The 15952-nt window shown below is 39.9% G+C and overlaps 1 protein-coding gene and 1 long non-coding RNA gene across 2 annotated transcripts in view; one reads left to right on the top strand and one right to left on the bottom strand.

Moving 5' to 3' along the window:
* Positions 1-13211, top strand: part of LOC141581092 (uncharacterized) — a 159067-nt gene extending 145856 nt beyond the window's left edge. Inside the window, exon 3 of the long non-coding RNA XR_012513603.1 lies at positions 12364-13211. This is a non-coding gene — a long non-coding RNA (uncharacterized LOC141581092). The remainder of the gene's footprint in view (positions 1-12363) is intronic.
* Positions 10501-15952, bottom strand: part of KCNK1 (potassium two pore domain channel subfamily K member 1) — a 57970-nt gene continuing 52518 nt past the window's right edge. Inside the window, exons 2-3 of the mRNA XM_003940802.4 lie at positions 15421-15816; positions 10501-11490 (exon numbers count right to left, since the gene is read on the bottom strand). Of these exons, the coding sequence (XP_003940851.3) occupies positions 11231-11490; positions 15421-15816 (656 nt within the window). The 3' untranslated portion in view covers positions 10501-11230. The remainder of the gene's footprint in view (positions 11491-15420; positions 15817-15952) is intronic.

Here is a 15952-nt window from a genome sequence, read left to right as displayed (position 1 = left end):
GTTGCATAATGTATTATTATAAAATATCTAAAGATGCAATTGGTTCTGTAAGTAGCTAAGAACATTTTACCAAATTAGCCTTCTGAAATTAGCATCACAACCACATAAGAATAAAATAGGATGGTATTAGATGTTACATTTGTGTGTGTGTGTGTGTATGTGTTGTGTAAAGTTGGAATTTTATTTAGGACACAAACACATATTTGAAATATTTGAATTATTGCTAAAAATTTCAGAAAGTACAGGTAGGCATTAAGTTATACAATTAGAAATATTGATCAGAACTATTGTCTTGTTGGCAGTTATTATGGTCACTATCCCTGCAACTGGGGTATCTACACAGCCCCTCCTAGTCTTTTCATTCAAATTCTGCTTTCAGAAGTCACCAAGTCCACCTTGTAGTTAAATCCAATGTCCTTTTCATCAACCCAATTGGACATTTTTCAGCAGTTGACACTTTGACCGTTTTCTGAGTCTTACTATCTTCCTTCCAAATGTCAGGCAACGTAGCCAGTCCTAGCTGTGCATGCCTGTACTTCCAGCTACTTGGGAGGCTGAAGCAGGAGGATCCCTTGAGCCCAGGAGTTCAAAGCCAGCCTGGGCAACATAGCAAGACCCCATCACTAAAAAAAAAAAAAGTCAGATCAGGCATTGTAATAGGTATTTTGCACCGGTAATCTGATTTAATCTGTGTGAACGTTTCCATTATACCAAACCCAACATTACCATGAAACAAATTTACCTCCCCTTCTCTTCTTTTCCTGTTAAAGCACCACTGTCTTAGGTTTAGGTTGGAAACTTCTGTATGTTTCTGCGTCCTAATCAGTCCGGGTTAGGAAAACATGTTAATTATGTGTTAAAACTGCCCTCAGCACTGTCTGCCCCTTCTTCCCTCTCCTTTGCTTCCCTTTCAGACTTTCATTTCTAGAATGGGTCCAAGCTGCACTTACCAGCTCCAGTACCCCTCTAAATGATCTAGCCTGTGCATCAATGAGTGGGCCAGCCTTCCTAATGCCAGGCCTTCAGTATTCGTTTTCTACATACTAATGACAGTCTCACTTGACTGCAATCTGGACTCAGGATTCTCAGGTCAAAGTACTCAGGAACCCCCGTCAAGTCTTCAGAAGCCCTCATATCTCACTCTCCTGAACGGATGCGGTCTCTCACTACTCCTCTGCATACTTTAGTTGCCAATATTATTATTATTTTATAAACAGGCTGAATGAAAAACTTCAGAATGGTCATTCAGTAATACTGGCAACTGAATTGTATTATGATACATAATGGACGAGGCACTGTGCTAAACGCTTTCCAAGAAATCACTATGATCTTTATACCCCCCCGAGGGGGTGGCTAGTAAATGAGGAAGCTGCAGTTGAGAAGCCTGCCCAAGGCATCACATCTGGAGGCTGGCACAGGGGTGCCTGGTGGCAGCATCTCCACCTTGAGCCACTGCGCCATATCCCAAGTGACCATTCTCCTGCCGCCTGGCTGGGGTCTTCACCTTGGCTTGCACTGACCTCCTAAAATGTTCTCATCCTTAGTCTCCAAGGATCAGCTGTTCTACAAAACCTTTCCTAATGTTGTTGGAATCAGAAAACAATACCCCACATGAAGGCCTCAGATGCAAAAGTTCTTCTCTGACCTTCTTCTACCCTCCTGTCTCTCAGTCCCATTCTTCCTCAAGGCTAGCCATTAGAAACTAGCATCCCTCTTCCCCAAGGCAAGTCATGGAAGCCAGAACTCCTTTTCCCTATAGCCAGCCATCAAACCAAAAAGCATGACTCTTGGGGTCCCTCTCCAGTCTTTCTGTGTAAAAGTTGGACATAAATAAATTTCCTGACCTACCTCACTTGATTGTAGGTCATAAGACCCCCATTCCAGGAAGGGTGCTGCCTCACATTTAGAAGGAAGGAATGTGTGCTCAGAGAGGCCAGGAAGAATCTAGACAGGCCTGCTGGGTTTCCCCTCTTAGTCTATTAGCATTCTATTATTCTCTTTTGGTCCAATTTTATTTCTATACAGTTATCCATACTTTGTTGAACTAAAGCATAAGAACTGACAATTTCACCTGTATCTTTGGGTCTCCATTCTGAAGGCTCCTGTGTCACATAAAACTATGATCAAATAATTGAGTACGCCTTTTCTCCTATTAACCTGCTTTTATCAGCCGATTTTCAACAAACCTTCGGAAGGAGAAGGGGAAGTTTCCCTTTGGCCTTGACATTACCCGCCCAAACCCTGGGAGGCCTCTCCCTCCCTTGAGTTTATTGCTTCCCTGACGACTTGCAGGACACCAGATAGCATTGGAATTTCATGACCCTGCATTGCTAATTGGTGTGTGTTTATACTCCAAATAAAAAATGGGCAACTTCCTTGAATATCTGTGCCATATTTCACTTCCACAGCAGCAGGTATCACTTGTGTTTTAGAAAAATGACTAAAATTAGTTTTAATAGTAGCAGCTAACCATTGTGAAAAGTGTTCGCTAAGCACCAGTTAGCAAACTAATTGCTTTGCATTCATTATCACAATCTGCCCCCAGAAAAGCTCTCTTGTAACACTTGAGCACTAACACTTCTAGATAGCCCCTGGATTTACCTGTTTCCAGAAGAACTAAGCTCCCTTTAGAAATGATTTTACTCCATTGTCATAGAATAGATGGGGGTATAGTGCCTAATGTGGACCCCTTCAGAACCTCCACCACATGACTAGGAGCTCCATGGCTGATCTGAAGGGTCTGGAAATATAGAGCCACATGCAAAGGAACTGAGAGGGACAGCCCATAACTTAAGTGTGTGAAGTTACATTGAATTGTTTGCACACAAAGAGATTCTATTTACCCATAAAGATAATGATTCACGTTATTTACAGTTGTGACAGAGTACTGATTTTTAGTCATTGCTTAGAATTTAAGAAAATTAGTAAGTCCAAGCTTTTAAATAAATGTAGTAGCTTAAATTGAATTTTTGAAGTTGTCCTTAAGAGTGTTCACGTATTCAGTGAGCTCTACATTCTTTCTCTAGCCTCACTGATTGCATCTTCCTCTTCCTTGGTTCACAGGTATTCACAGCCACCTCTTCTCAGTGGGTGTTTTAAATTTTTTTTTCAGAGATGGGGGTCTTGCTGTGTTGTCCAGGCTGGGGTGCAGTGGCATGGTCATAGCTCACTTCCACCTTGAATTCCGAGGCTCATGCCATCATCCTGCCTCTGAGTAGCTGGGACTAATGGCACATGGCACCATGCTGGGCCAATTGTTTTTTTAATTTGTGGGGTTATTTTGTTGTTGTTTGAGACAAGGTCTTGCCCTGTTGCTCAGGCTGGAGTGGAGGGGCACCATTACAGCTCACTAGAGACTAGACCTGGGTTGAAGTGGTCCTCCCACCTCAACCTCCTGAGTGTGCACCACCACAGCTGGCTATTTTTTAAATTGTTTGTAGAGATGGGGTCTTGCCATTCTCATCGGACTTGACTGGGTCTGAGTGAGATCTTACAACTGGACCATTTACATATTATGTTCTAAGGGAAATAAATACATAGGATGTTTTCATTTTACAACTTCGGTAAAAAGCTACTTCACAATCACTTGGCCAGATATTCTGTGTAACACTCATAAAATACTGCTCTTTTTGCCTTAGATGTAGCCATGGAACCTTGAAATCTACAGACATAAGTAACACAGATGATCAGCCGGAGAGAAAACAAATGTGACTGTAGGTGATTAGGCTCTTCAGGACCCTCCATGGCAGTCTGAGAAGTGTTCCAGGTGGCACAGCTAGGTTTCCATATTGACTCACTGTGCAGTCATCCTTCTCCGGCCAGTGCCTCTTTTGGAGGGAGTCACCAACAGAATGTGTGGTGTCAATGTCTGGCTTCACCCATGCCATGGGCTCTGCTTCACTCACCCAAGACAGGGGTCCCTGGAGCAGCCGGGTCTCCTTCTCAGGCTCCCCAGATTCTCAGGGAAAAATGATAGACTGTGATAAAAAGGCAGTCTATTATTTTACTCTTTTAATAGAGTTCTGTCAGTTATAGCATGTGCCATAAATTACAGTGACCTTTAAAATCTAGCTTGGTCACTGCTGAATGGGTGAGAATCGGCTTGGTTCCAGTTTTTAAGGTCACACTGTCCTAAATTGCGATGCATCACTCCATGTACTAAGTTGGTAACAACCGCTTAGAGGAAAGCTTTCGTTATGCAAGGGAGCACATAAAAAAGGGCACTTACCCAAAACGAATGCAGCAATTTAAACCAAAGATGTTTGTGCAGAGCGAGAACAAGGTAAGGCAGGAGTTTGGGGTAAACTAGGCTGATGTCTTTGAACACCCGTGGACTAATTGGAAGATCTGAATATCTGGTGGCTGATGGGCTCTGGATGTCTTATCATTGCTTAGAAGTGAAAATTAAATGCTGAGTTATGCATGTGAAAATACTTATATTTGCATATACACATGAAATGTAAACCAAAGATACAATTCTAAGCCCCCCAACCTACTGAATGAACCTTTCCTCTCAGCCAAGGGCCTTCCAAAGTTAACCTGAAACTCTAGTTCAGGCTGTGATGGAAATGAGTGGCTAGACATGCCTCCATGAAAGGAATTCAGACACTGCTGACCAGCATTAACATTAAAACAGAGACCTCAAGTCTGATGAAGCAGACTCTATGTAGCAATAAGATGCGGACATGACAGCAAGCTCTGAAGGCAACAGAAATATTTTACCTCAAAATATATTTCTTTGATATATTTTGAAATGACCCTGCAAAGCTGTCTCTTGTGGGAAGAATCTACATTCTGTAGAGAATCCTCTTCCCTTTCAAGGTATTTTTTTTCTGATCTAGAAGAGAATTAACTAAGTCTGGCACTTTTTTAAGTCTGATAGGAACCATTTACAATCGATTCTCTGAGAAGCCTGCTACCAGGAGATTTTACCTGCAAAATAAGAACCCTGGTCTCTATGACCCCTTATTTTAATCCAAACACACACTTCTCTTGACTCTGGGTCTTAAACTCTTTCAACTCATCGCCAATCAGAACGTCTTTGAATCCACGTATGACCTAGGAGCCTGCCCATCTTGAGTTGTCCTGTTTTTCCAGACCAAACCGATGTGTATCTTACATGTATTGGTTGATGTCTTATGTCTCCCTAAAACATATAAAATGAGGCAGTAGTTCAACCACCTGGGACACATATGGCCAGGACCTCCTGAGGCTGGGTCACAGGCATGTTCTCAACCTTGACAAAATAAGTTGATTGAACCTGTGTCAGATGCTTTTTAGCTTACAATCATATAAATAATAAAACGAAGAGGATGAAAAAGACTCTCAAAACTTGGCTAATTTCTTCACCTAAAATAATATAGATATATTATTTTTTATGTAAGATTTTAGCAATAGTGTCATCTTCATATGTAGACAGCAAGTTACTTTATGATGGATGACAAGATGCTCAGCCTGAGGGAATTTTCTAGACAAAAGGAGTTACCACTTAAAAAGGAAACATCTTAAAATAAATTTTAGTCATTCTGTATGGAAGCATTATTCACTTACTCTAGCTGGACAAACATAGTTTAATGTTGTCATGAAAACTGTGTTACTGAAATAACATCAGAAGAAATGTGCTGTTCTTGGAGGCCACTTGCCCCTGCCTGTCTTCTTCATCTGGGTATGCGCTGGAGGGTTTCTCTTCTCTACATGTGTTTCCTTTCTAGGTCTTTTTCCTGATCTAGAAGAGAATTAACTAAGTCTGGAGCCTCACTTACAAATTTTTACCAGTGTGGAAAAGCCATGTTTTTCTACAAGTGTGTATTTATACTTTGTAATCATATTGACTCGAGTATATTCTGTCATTGTATTAGGAATGATAAATTCCTCTTTAAAAGGTTTAATTGCATCATGTTCTTATCCTTTGCTGAAAAGCCCAACCTCCTTGTACTCTTGTCTCCAACCTGCAAACAACCCTCCTGCTCTAGTCATGCCCTGGTATGCCCAGACATGTCTAGATTTGCCTTGTACTATAATGGACAGACCATTCCCACCCCCACCTCCTCTTACAAATCATGCACTAACCATATTCAGAAAAGTTCAAGCCTTAGCCAATCAGGATCAGATTAGATGGCACAGTCCAAGCTAGCCAATAGGGGAAGGACACAGGGACAGGAACTGCATTAGGGATAAAAACTCCTTCTCTCCTTTGTTCAGTGTGCTCTTGTGATCGTGACTGATGCACAGCATCCTTCTGAAGTAAATTGCCTTGCTGAGAAAACTTTTTGCCTGAGTGCTAGTTCTTTGTGGCACCAAGCATTTGTTTCTGACAATCAGCTTATAATGCAGATTTTGCACATTGGTAAAAATTTGCTAGGCTACCTGTGTGTGGTTTGTGGCTCTGAGTACACTGTGCCACCCCCTTTGAGAGCAGCATGTGAGCTGCCATGCTAACATGGAAGTGAGGCTCCACACTTAGTTAACAGTTGCTTTCAGTAAGATAGGTTGTCATGCATCTAGAGGATGTGACCATTTCTCCTTCTCAGTATAAAAAACAGCGGTCAGACTGTTCTACTCAGATGCTGAGTGCTGCAGGATGCTTAGGGAATGGTGCAAGTACTCTAGATGCTTTTACAGAAACTGAGAGACTACCTACTATTTTAAGGCTGCCTAAGTGATTGCACAGTAATTATTGCCAAGTTGCATATGAAGACTTTTACATTTTTTAAAGTGTATCACCAAAAATTGTAATGTCATTTACGTTGACACAAAATTTGAGTAGCATTGTTAAAATAATTGAGATGCCATTAGGCTGAGATGGTCCTAGAGCCCTTCAGTTCCTAGGTAAGGAAATCCAACCAAGCTCAATTCAACATAAACAGTGAAAAAGAAAACCCTTTACCAGTCAGAAACCACCACCGAGGCCAGGGACTTTCCAGTAGATCATACGCAATTAAGACAAATACTTAGCCCTAGCAAATCAAGCAGTTGCTTCACTTTGCTTGCATGTTCAGCCTATAAAACCCTGTTGCTCTTGCTGCTAGAGTGAAGCTCTCCGAACCTTTTCAGGTTCGAATGCTACATGAATCCGTTAATGCTCAGATAAACTCTGCTAAATTAATTTTGTCTGAAATTTTCCTTTTAATACAACTGTCTTATTTTCTGTGGGTTGGAAAAACAGAGTAATAATTTTATTAGAACTCTGTGCAAAGTAAGTATGTGTATGCTCCGAGTGAAGCAAAGAGAGGGCTGCCTTCTTATTAAATGTGCTTTCCTACCAGGGCATGGAAAATACTTTAAAAAGCGTTTTTATTTACTTCTGGGTTCCTTACTTCACTCCAAAAAGCTGATTTGCCTGAAAGTACATATTACGTAAGAGAGATAGTCGAAAATTGACTTCAGCAATTTTATGTCTTGCCTCACACAAAAGGCTTGGATGCACCAAATTTCCACAGTATTAAACAAACCCTTCCAGAATTTAAAAAAAAGTAACCATAGGAAAATCTTAAACATAATACAGAGATAGATTTAAAATGTTACTGAGCATACTCAAATAAAGTAAATAATAAATACTGTCACATTTCAATTTCAGCTATTAAGAAATTTTTGTTTCTAAATTTACCATATATACATTTCTGAAATTACATCCTAAAGGGACTGCCTTCCTAAATTGATGATATCAGTATTTATTACAGCTCTTCTCAGCATGGAGGCTTTGACAGCAACAAATACCAAAATAAATGTATTATGCCACACAGTCAGGAAGCTCTGCTCTCACTGAATTCTGAATAAGAGACAGATAATCCTGTTCTGATTCTCTAATGTGTGCTTGTGCCAATTTAAAACTTTTCTTCTTTAAGGCAAATAGCTGCTTTTAGTAAGAGGTCAGTGTACTAGTGATAACTTTAAAGAGATGAAAAGGTTTTGTATTGACTATTTCAGTTATCTTGAGGTCTCCAGATTTGTAAGTATCGCCTCATTCATTTTCCAAAAGGCCCATTAAGCTGGTTTGGAGAAAGTATGAGTGTGATTTTTTTTTTTTCGGGTAAAAAAAATAAAAAGTGAACTCATGTCAGTCATCTAGACATTACGCGATTTTGTTTTTTCTGAAGTCCTACCAAATTTCTGTCTTCAGAAAATGTTTCTTTTTTCTCCCACTTTTCTTCTTCAACTTTTGAACAAATACTTAAAAAATATCTTTAGGGGTGTGATTACTATAGACGTAAACCAGTGTCATAAATGGAGTGATCTGGCCCAAATTTTATCTGTCCTAGGAACCTCTTTTACAAGATTGATTTAAAGACTACCTTGGTGGGGTGGGGGTGGGGGGGGGGCAAAAAAAAAAAAAAAAAAAAAGACTACCTTCATCCCTTGGTCTCTCCTCCTTTGGGTTTCTGAGAGGTTAGGAACTCCCACTCTGAGATACTCTCTGTTCTCTCCTTCCATGGAGTGTATCCACTACTTTGAAATCAACATCTCTACCAGACACATCACACTGAAGTTCACACACAGTACTGTGCTCTAGAATGACAAAGCTTCCTGCAGCTGTTGTACCCTGAGGGCATTCCCTAGGCCTCTTAGGAACTCAGTCTTGAAGGCTCCAGGTAAGCAGGTGAGTTCAGCTTGTACTCATCACCCAGACTCCTGTAGTATTTACTTTCATCTTCAACTTCCCACTCTCTTCCAACTAAAGGGTTTCCAACGTCAGCTCTGGCTTAGCTACCCCGTCCATCTGCTACCTCCTTTCATGCCTGCAGCAAGCCCTGTTTCTGTTCTCTGAGGGGCTGACCCAGAGCTCCTCCTGGTTGACCAAGCTTGCTTCTCCCAGGGGAACAAAGGGCAGCAGCATTGGCCAAAGACAAAAAGAAACCCTGGGGAAGACATCCTCCCTTACATTTCCTGCCTGCTGGAGTGAGGGTCGAGGCAAAACTTGCTCCTACTTTTCTACTTCGCCCTTCACATTAACAACAATTTGAAGGGCATTAAGGTTTAATGTGTTCTCTGTGGATTCATACCAGTTCCTAAAATTAAGTACTAAACTCTATTACTTATTGATGACATCTGATTCAGAAGCTTTTCTTCATGTACTTCCTCATTTTCTGGACTTTGAACTTCCCTCTCATGTTAGAGCCAAGCAGCTGTGGCAAACCAGCCTTTTATTTTTTCTTGCATTGCATAAAATAGAAGAACACTCTCCAAGTGTATCCAACTTCTGTGATTTATATTCATCAGCACCTCAGGACTTTACACCACACCAAGCTTTGTGACCATGGGGAACATTTGCAGACCCTGTTATGGCCATGATGCATCCCTCTATTCCCCAAGGATTCTCTATTCTACCCTTAAGCAGTGGTCTGCCCTCTTGACAGCGGTTTTCCATTGCAGAGACATGGTCAACAGGGAGGAAAGATGCTTTCAGGGAAGCACGCTTGGATTTCTCTAAAAATCATATACTTTCCCTCTAAAGTCACATACATTTTTCCATCTCCCTTTCCTCTAATCAGTATGCTATTTAAGCATCTGTACCCCCATTGAGATGTGGGACAATCACTCTATAATTCTTTCTGCATTCATGGTAGTAATAAATCTGTATGCCTTTTCTCATTAATCTGCCTTTTTTTGTGAGTTGATATTTCAGCAAACCTTCCGAAGAGAAAAGGGAAGCTTTCCCTTTGTCCTGCAGCTGGTAATGATTGGCTCAGGGCAGCACATGGTACAGAAGGTAGATGGTTACTGAGTGAGCAACCCACGGTCAGGAGGACTGCCCCACCATCAGAGTGCTTGGCTGGCTCAACAGAGGGTGCTGATTTTGCACTGATTTTTACCAATCCCTCAAACACCAACTCCTGGTCAGCTACCCATGAGGCATAAGGCTTCATTAGGAGGGTCAGTGAGCTTTCATTATCACACAGGGGTTTTCTCCTTTTCTCTTCTAAAATCCTTAATCGTATCCTGTGTACATCATCTTAATGTGACCTTTATGTTTTCCATGAAGGAGTGTATATGTGTGTGTGTGTGTGTGTGTGTGTGTGTGTGTGTGTGTGTGTTTATGTACACACACAGTTGTTCTGGTGCTTGAGGAGGCAAAGCTAAGTGTTTGAGGCCAGCTTGGGCAATATGGAGATCTCTCATGTATATATATATATACACACACACATATATATTCATATATGTGTGTGTGTGTATTCCTTTATATATATACATATATGTATAGACACACACACACACACACATATATAAAATCTACATAGAGACACACTCCTGATATAGGAAAGCATAAAATTACGACCAACTGTGATTTTTGTTCATTTTAGCATAGAAATTTAAAATGCTCAGATTAATGCAACATAATCTGTTCATTTAGGGATTTGTGTTTAAGTTCTGTGCTTTAGTACTAGGTGGCTGCAAATCACAATGTACTTTCAAAACAAAGTATCTTAATCTTTTTATAAATCCTATTCATAATTTGTTCAATTCCAAAAAGAGTTTATAAACATGTTAAGACATCTGACACCATTCTATTGCAAGAGGATAGAAATTTATTGCAGCAGAATAATATGATTTTTCACTCTCAAGTTTATTATTCTCCTTATTTTACTGTAGCAACTCTAGATCCTTTTGTATAAAGAGAAATCAGAAGAAACAGAATATCTACAATCTTGGTTTAAGAAGTACACTGGGATCTGGTGACCTAAACCGTATGTACAGAATATAAACATATTTATACTTTATATGTACATAGTTAATGGTTACCTATGCATTATAAATAGTAAGTTTAACTTAGATTCTATAAAAATAATCATTTTGGATGGGCACATGCAAACGAGTACACATAAGCCTATTTATAAAACACATCTCTATACTTTTTTTTGCTTCTAAATATAAATTTTGCTCTTTAGCCATCAGCTAAATGATTTAAATGCAAACCCCAAAGATTCCAGTTAAAAGTATAAAATCTGCTTCTAACCCCAACAGCATACTGCTTCAAGTATTCTCCCCCTACGTAAGGTCTAGGTAATTTTGTCACATATGAATTTTAGATGCACATCCCATTTCCTCACGTTAGACATCCTGCCAGGGTCACAGCTTCTTTGTTCCATTTTTGTTTAATAAGACATTGCAAACAGTAGATATTTCTTAAAGTGACATCATTTTCACTTTTGCGTTTTGATAAAAATGAACATACTTAAGCCTTTTTCTTGCACCGTGACCCTGATGCTCTAGGATAATGCAACAAATTCTACCCTCAATGGTTTGCAGGGCCATCCACGCAGGCAGATGACTGAGTGGCCACAAAAGGTTCATTTTGCTTCTGGTCCTCTTTCATGCCAGCTGCCTGGTCTGTGATCGAGGAGAAGGACAGCTGGTCATGCTCTATGATGTGCACTTGATCCTCGTCCTTGTCCTTCTTCACATAGAACATTTTTCTGAATTTTTTCAGCTCATGGAGTTCACAGAAGGTTTCCAGAACTACCAACATGGCAATAAGGCCAAGTAGCAGGTAACCTGTGAGAAATGGGACAGTATCTCAGTGTGATCTCAACATAGATAAATCAAGTAGCGAGTGACTTACCTCCCAACCTCATGCCAACAGTGTCTGTTAAGGAATAAACTATTGCCAGTTTTTTAATTTTTAGGAGTGTTTTTAAGTCTATGGCTCAAAGAGGAACTACCTATTATTAAAGAGTGAAAGATAACAAAGAATGATTTAATCTCTGATGAACTTGGATCCGTTAGAATTACCGGTTGCAATTTTTGAGGAAAAAAAAAATACTTGAGGCTGACATGGCATTACTAAAGACATACGACATACTGAACTTACCCAAGTGTGATCTTGCATGCAAGGAAGACTTACGACCTCTGTTTTTTAATCAGTGATTCACAAAAAGCCAGTGATGTTTTAACAAAGTTTTCATTTTATCATGGGGTGCTTGGAAGAAAGCTTCTTATCTTTTTAAGCACTCAATACTCTTACAATTTCTACTATAGAATAAGAGTTTGGTCATAGAAATTGCAGCCTAAATGCTATGGTTTGGCTGTGTCCCCACCCAAATCTCATCTTGAATTCCCATGTGTTGTTGGAGGGACCTGGTGGGAGGTAGTTGAATCACATCACGGGGGCAGGTCTTTCCCCTGCTGTTCTCATGATAGCGAGTAAGTCTCATGAGATCTGATGGTTTTGAAAAGAGGACTTCCTGGGAGCTGCAGTGGCTAAGGCCAGTTGTCCTGGTGCTGGAGGAGGCAAAGCTAAGTGTTTGAGGCCAGCCTGGACAATATAAAGAACTCTCTCTCATGCATTGAAAAACAAATTTAAAAAAAAAAAAGAGGAGTTAACCTGCACACCCTCTCTCTCCCTTTGCTTGCTGCCATCCATGTAAGATGTGACTTGCTCCTCCTTGCCTTCCACCGTGATTGTGAGGCTTCCCCAGCCACGTGGAACTGTAAGTCCATTAAACCTTTCTTTTGTACATTGCCCAGTCTCAGGTTTGTCTTTATCAGCAGCATGAAAATGGACTAATACACTAAACTAAATAAAACATTTAAGAATGGATGTCGATATTAAATAGGTCCTTGTGCATGGCTATCTACACTTGCGCCTAAATCCGGCAGCAAAGCCAAGCTCTCCATTACCTCCCAGTCATTTTTGGACACATGGACTATTCACTGGCTCACACTACTAGCTTCTTACTGAGAAAATAAAGGATAACTGTTGACTTGGATAAAATGCTATTGCTTGGACTCTGTCATGGGAAATGGTGATTTAAAATTCCTTCCATCATTTTAAAAATCAGTTTTCAGAAAAAAAAAATTCATCATAAAAAGGAACAGAAATGTGAAGGTGGAAACTTCAAGAATAACAAAAATTCCAATTTCATGTCACGGTGGGAAAACATTTGAGAAAGATTTTCAAAAATGTACGAATTAGGGAAGCTAGAATTGACAGTACAACAGGAATAAGGAGGCTGATGAACCCAAGAATACAAAGTTTTAGTATCTTCAGACTCTGACTACAGATTTTGATAACATTATCGTGCATTCAATATGCTCTCCTGTAGTTTAAAAGTAGTAACGACATTGTTAGACTAATTGATGGATCTGTGTCTTTTCCTTCCTTTATTATTATTATTATTATTATTTGAGATGGAGTCTCATTCCGTCACCCAGGCTGGAGTACAGTGGCATGATGTCGGCTCACTGCAACTTCCGCCTCCCAGGTTCAAGTAATTTCCAGCTAATTTTTGTATTTTTAGTAGAGATGGTGTTTTACCATATTGGCCAGGCTGGTCTCTAACTCTTGGCCACAAGTGATCTGCCTACCTCAGCCTCCCACAGTACTAGGATTATAGGCATGAGCCACTGTGCCCGCCTTCCTTTATTATTTAGTCAAACTCTTGAATGCTGACAAAAATACCCATGGGGTTTCAGGCAAAAACTGTGAGATTTTATCCTGCCCACATCTAATATATCTTTGGAACTTTCGTTTGTTAGATACTGAAGTTCTTGATGCTCAAAACATAAATTAACTATGTATATTGCTTTTTAAAAAAAGATCCACATTGTAAGAAGTGATAAAATGTTATGCGAGGATTTCGTATTATATGAAACACTGAGGAAGTTAAGTGGTTGGGCAAAATAAAATTTTTGGCCAGTCTGGTCTCGAACTCCTGGCCTGAAGTGATCTGCCTGCCTCAGCCTCCCAAAGTACTAGGATTACAGGCATGAGCCACTGTGCCTGGCCTCCTTTATTATTATTTAGTCAAATTCTTGAATGCTAACAAAAATACCCATGGGGTTTCAGGCAAAAACTTAAAATATAAAATTTTGCCCAGCCACTTAATTTCCTCAGTGTTTCATATAATACAAAATGTATAATAATGTCATCAAAATCTATAGTCAGAGTGTCTTCTGATTCTCAGGTGAATCAGAAGACAATTTATATAAGAGAAAATTGTTGTAGCTGCAAACATAGTTACAGAAACATTCTACTTCCCTAAGTCACAAAATAAAATAAAATGATCACCTATTAAATGAAAAGAAAGTTAAGATAATGTTTACTTGGCTATGAAACTCACATACACAAAAAACATTTCTAATGCTACTGACCAACGCCACCCCAGGAGTGCTGAAACTGTCATAGTCAGATAATGCTGGTGACAGTGTCAACTCATAACAACATTTGGAAAGCACCAGGCCATTATGTTCTGTGAGTCACAAAAAGGCGTATTCACTTTGCACCAGCAATCTCATTTCTTGGAAGAATATCAAAGTAAGAAATGTGTACATATACAAAAATATTCTCTACAGCGTCATTTATAATACCCCTGAATTAGAAGAAACCTAAATAGTAAGCAATAGAGGCATGGTTGGATTATGGTATGGCTACCTGGTGACTATCATATGGGCTCTAAAAATAATGCTTATGGTAGCTACAGGAAATATAAATCATCCTAGTAACCATTTGGCCAAAAAAAATCTGTTGAACTTGTACGGTAGCCAGGCACTGTTCAAAGCATTGGGGATTTATGGGTAAAGTCTTTGTTTTGGCTGAGCCCGTGGTTTAATGGAAATGTCAAAATACATTTCACATGTATTTTGTGTCAAACACAATTCAACTAAGCATTTTGTAGAGTTAAGAATTACAAGACAGGGCCAAGACAGAGCATCTGGCTGCTTGAGTATTTACTATGATTTCTTAGAAAACATGATCTGAGCCGAGTCATAAATTGAAAAATTCTTAAGAAGGCAAGGCAGAAATGAAAACAGTAGGTACATTATAACTGCAATTCTATGCATCCTGAAAAGGACAGGAAGGCTCACACGGAAATGAACAGTTTCTTGAAAATGGTTTTCTATGATATTATATTGAATTTAAAATGAAAACTGCTAAAAAGTATAAATCCTGGCCATCTGAATTTTAACGCCCATATTATTTTCCACATACAAAATTCTGGAAACAGTTAAGAGAGTCTAACTTCTTTGAAAACAAACCAGATGGACACATGAGGTAAGGAGCTCTTTTAAGAATTTTTTGGTAAATTAAAGAGCATCATTGATAACAAGCTCTATCCGAGGCCTAGTTTTCTTGGGCTTAAAATATTTAATAAGGTAGAGTAATCCTTTTTTTTAAATTAACAGTTGGTTATCAAGTACATGCTGTATGATGTATTTTTGCACTGTCATTTATAATGCCTATGAGTAAGAAATTGATCTGTAATTTTAAGGTGCCTGTGAAAAGTAACTCAGTAATGAATTTTTGCATAAAGAGTTTTGAAGGAAATCATAAAATGAAATGATTGAGAAGGTGGTAAATTCAGAAAACTTCTCAATAAGAAAGCAATCAGCACTTTTATAAACGCCTCCTCACTGGGAGGTGAGGTGGAGCTTGCAATGGCAAAACAGAGACAGAAGGAGCAGGCAGGGAGCCATGATACTCACATGTGATCCCAATCTTATAGAGCTCTCTGAATTTTTGATTGTAGCCTTCCCCAGGCACATAATCCCCTAGGCCAATGGTGCTCAGGGAAATAAAACAAAAATAAAAGGATTCCAGGAAGTTCCAGTCGTCCTCCAGGACAGAGAAGACAGCGGCCGGGATGAAAAAGAAGCAGGACACAGTGACAAACCCGAGGAGCACGGCGTGGACAATGGCCACCACCTGCTTGGAGAAGCCCCAGCGGATGTGGAAGTAGAGGACGGGCCTGCGGGTGACGTGCACAGTGATGCGCTGGACCACAGCTGTCAGGAACAGGAGGGTGAAGGGAATGCCGATGACGGAGTAGATGATGCAGAAGGCCTTACCCCCATCTGACAAGGGCACAGTGTGGCCATAACCTACAAGGAGAAGAAGGTCACTGAGGCGAAGAGGAAGAGGCAGAGTGGCAAACACATTCTTAACCAATATAAGCCTATCGTCTGCCTTTATTCCCCCCAAATCAAAGAGAAGAAGAAGACTTCAGGTCTGCCACCT

This window comes from Saimiri boliviensis, chromosome 14 (assembly GCF_048565385.1).
Source record: "Saimiri boliviensis isolate mSaiBol1 chromosome 14, mSaiBol1.pri, whole genome shotgun sequence".
In the NCBI taxonomy this organism is placed as follows: Eukaryota; Metazoa; Chordata; class Mammalia; order Primates; family Cebidae; genus Saimiri; species Saimiri boliviensis.
Note: the sequence above shows the minus strand (reverse complement) of the source record. Positions and strands in the feature narration are given on the sequence as shown.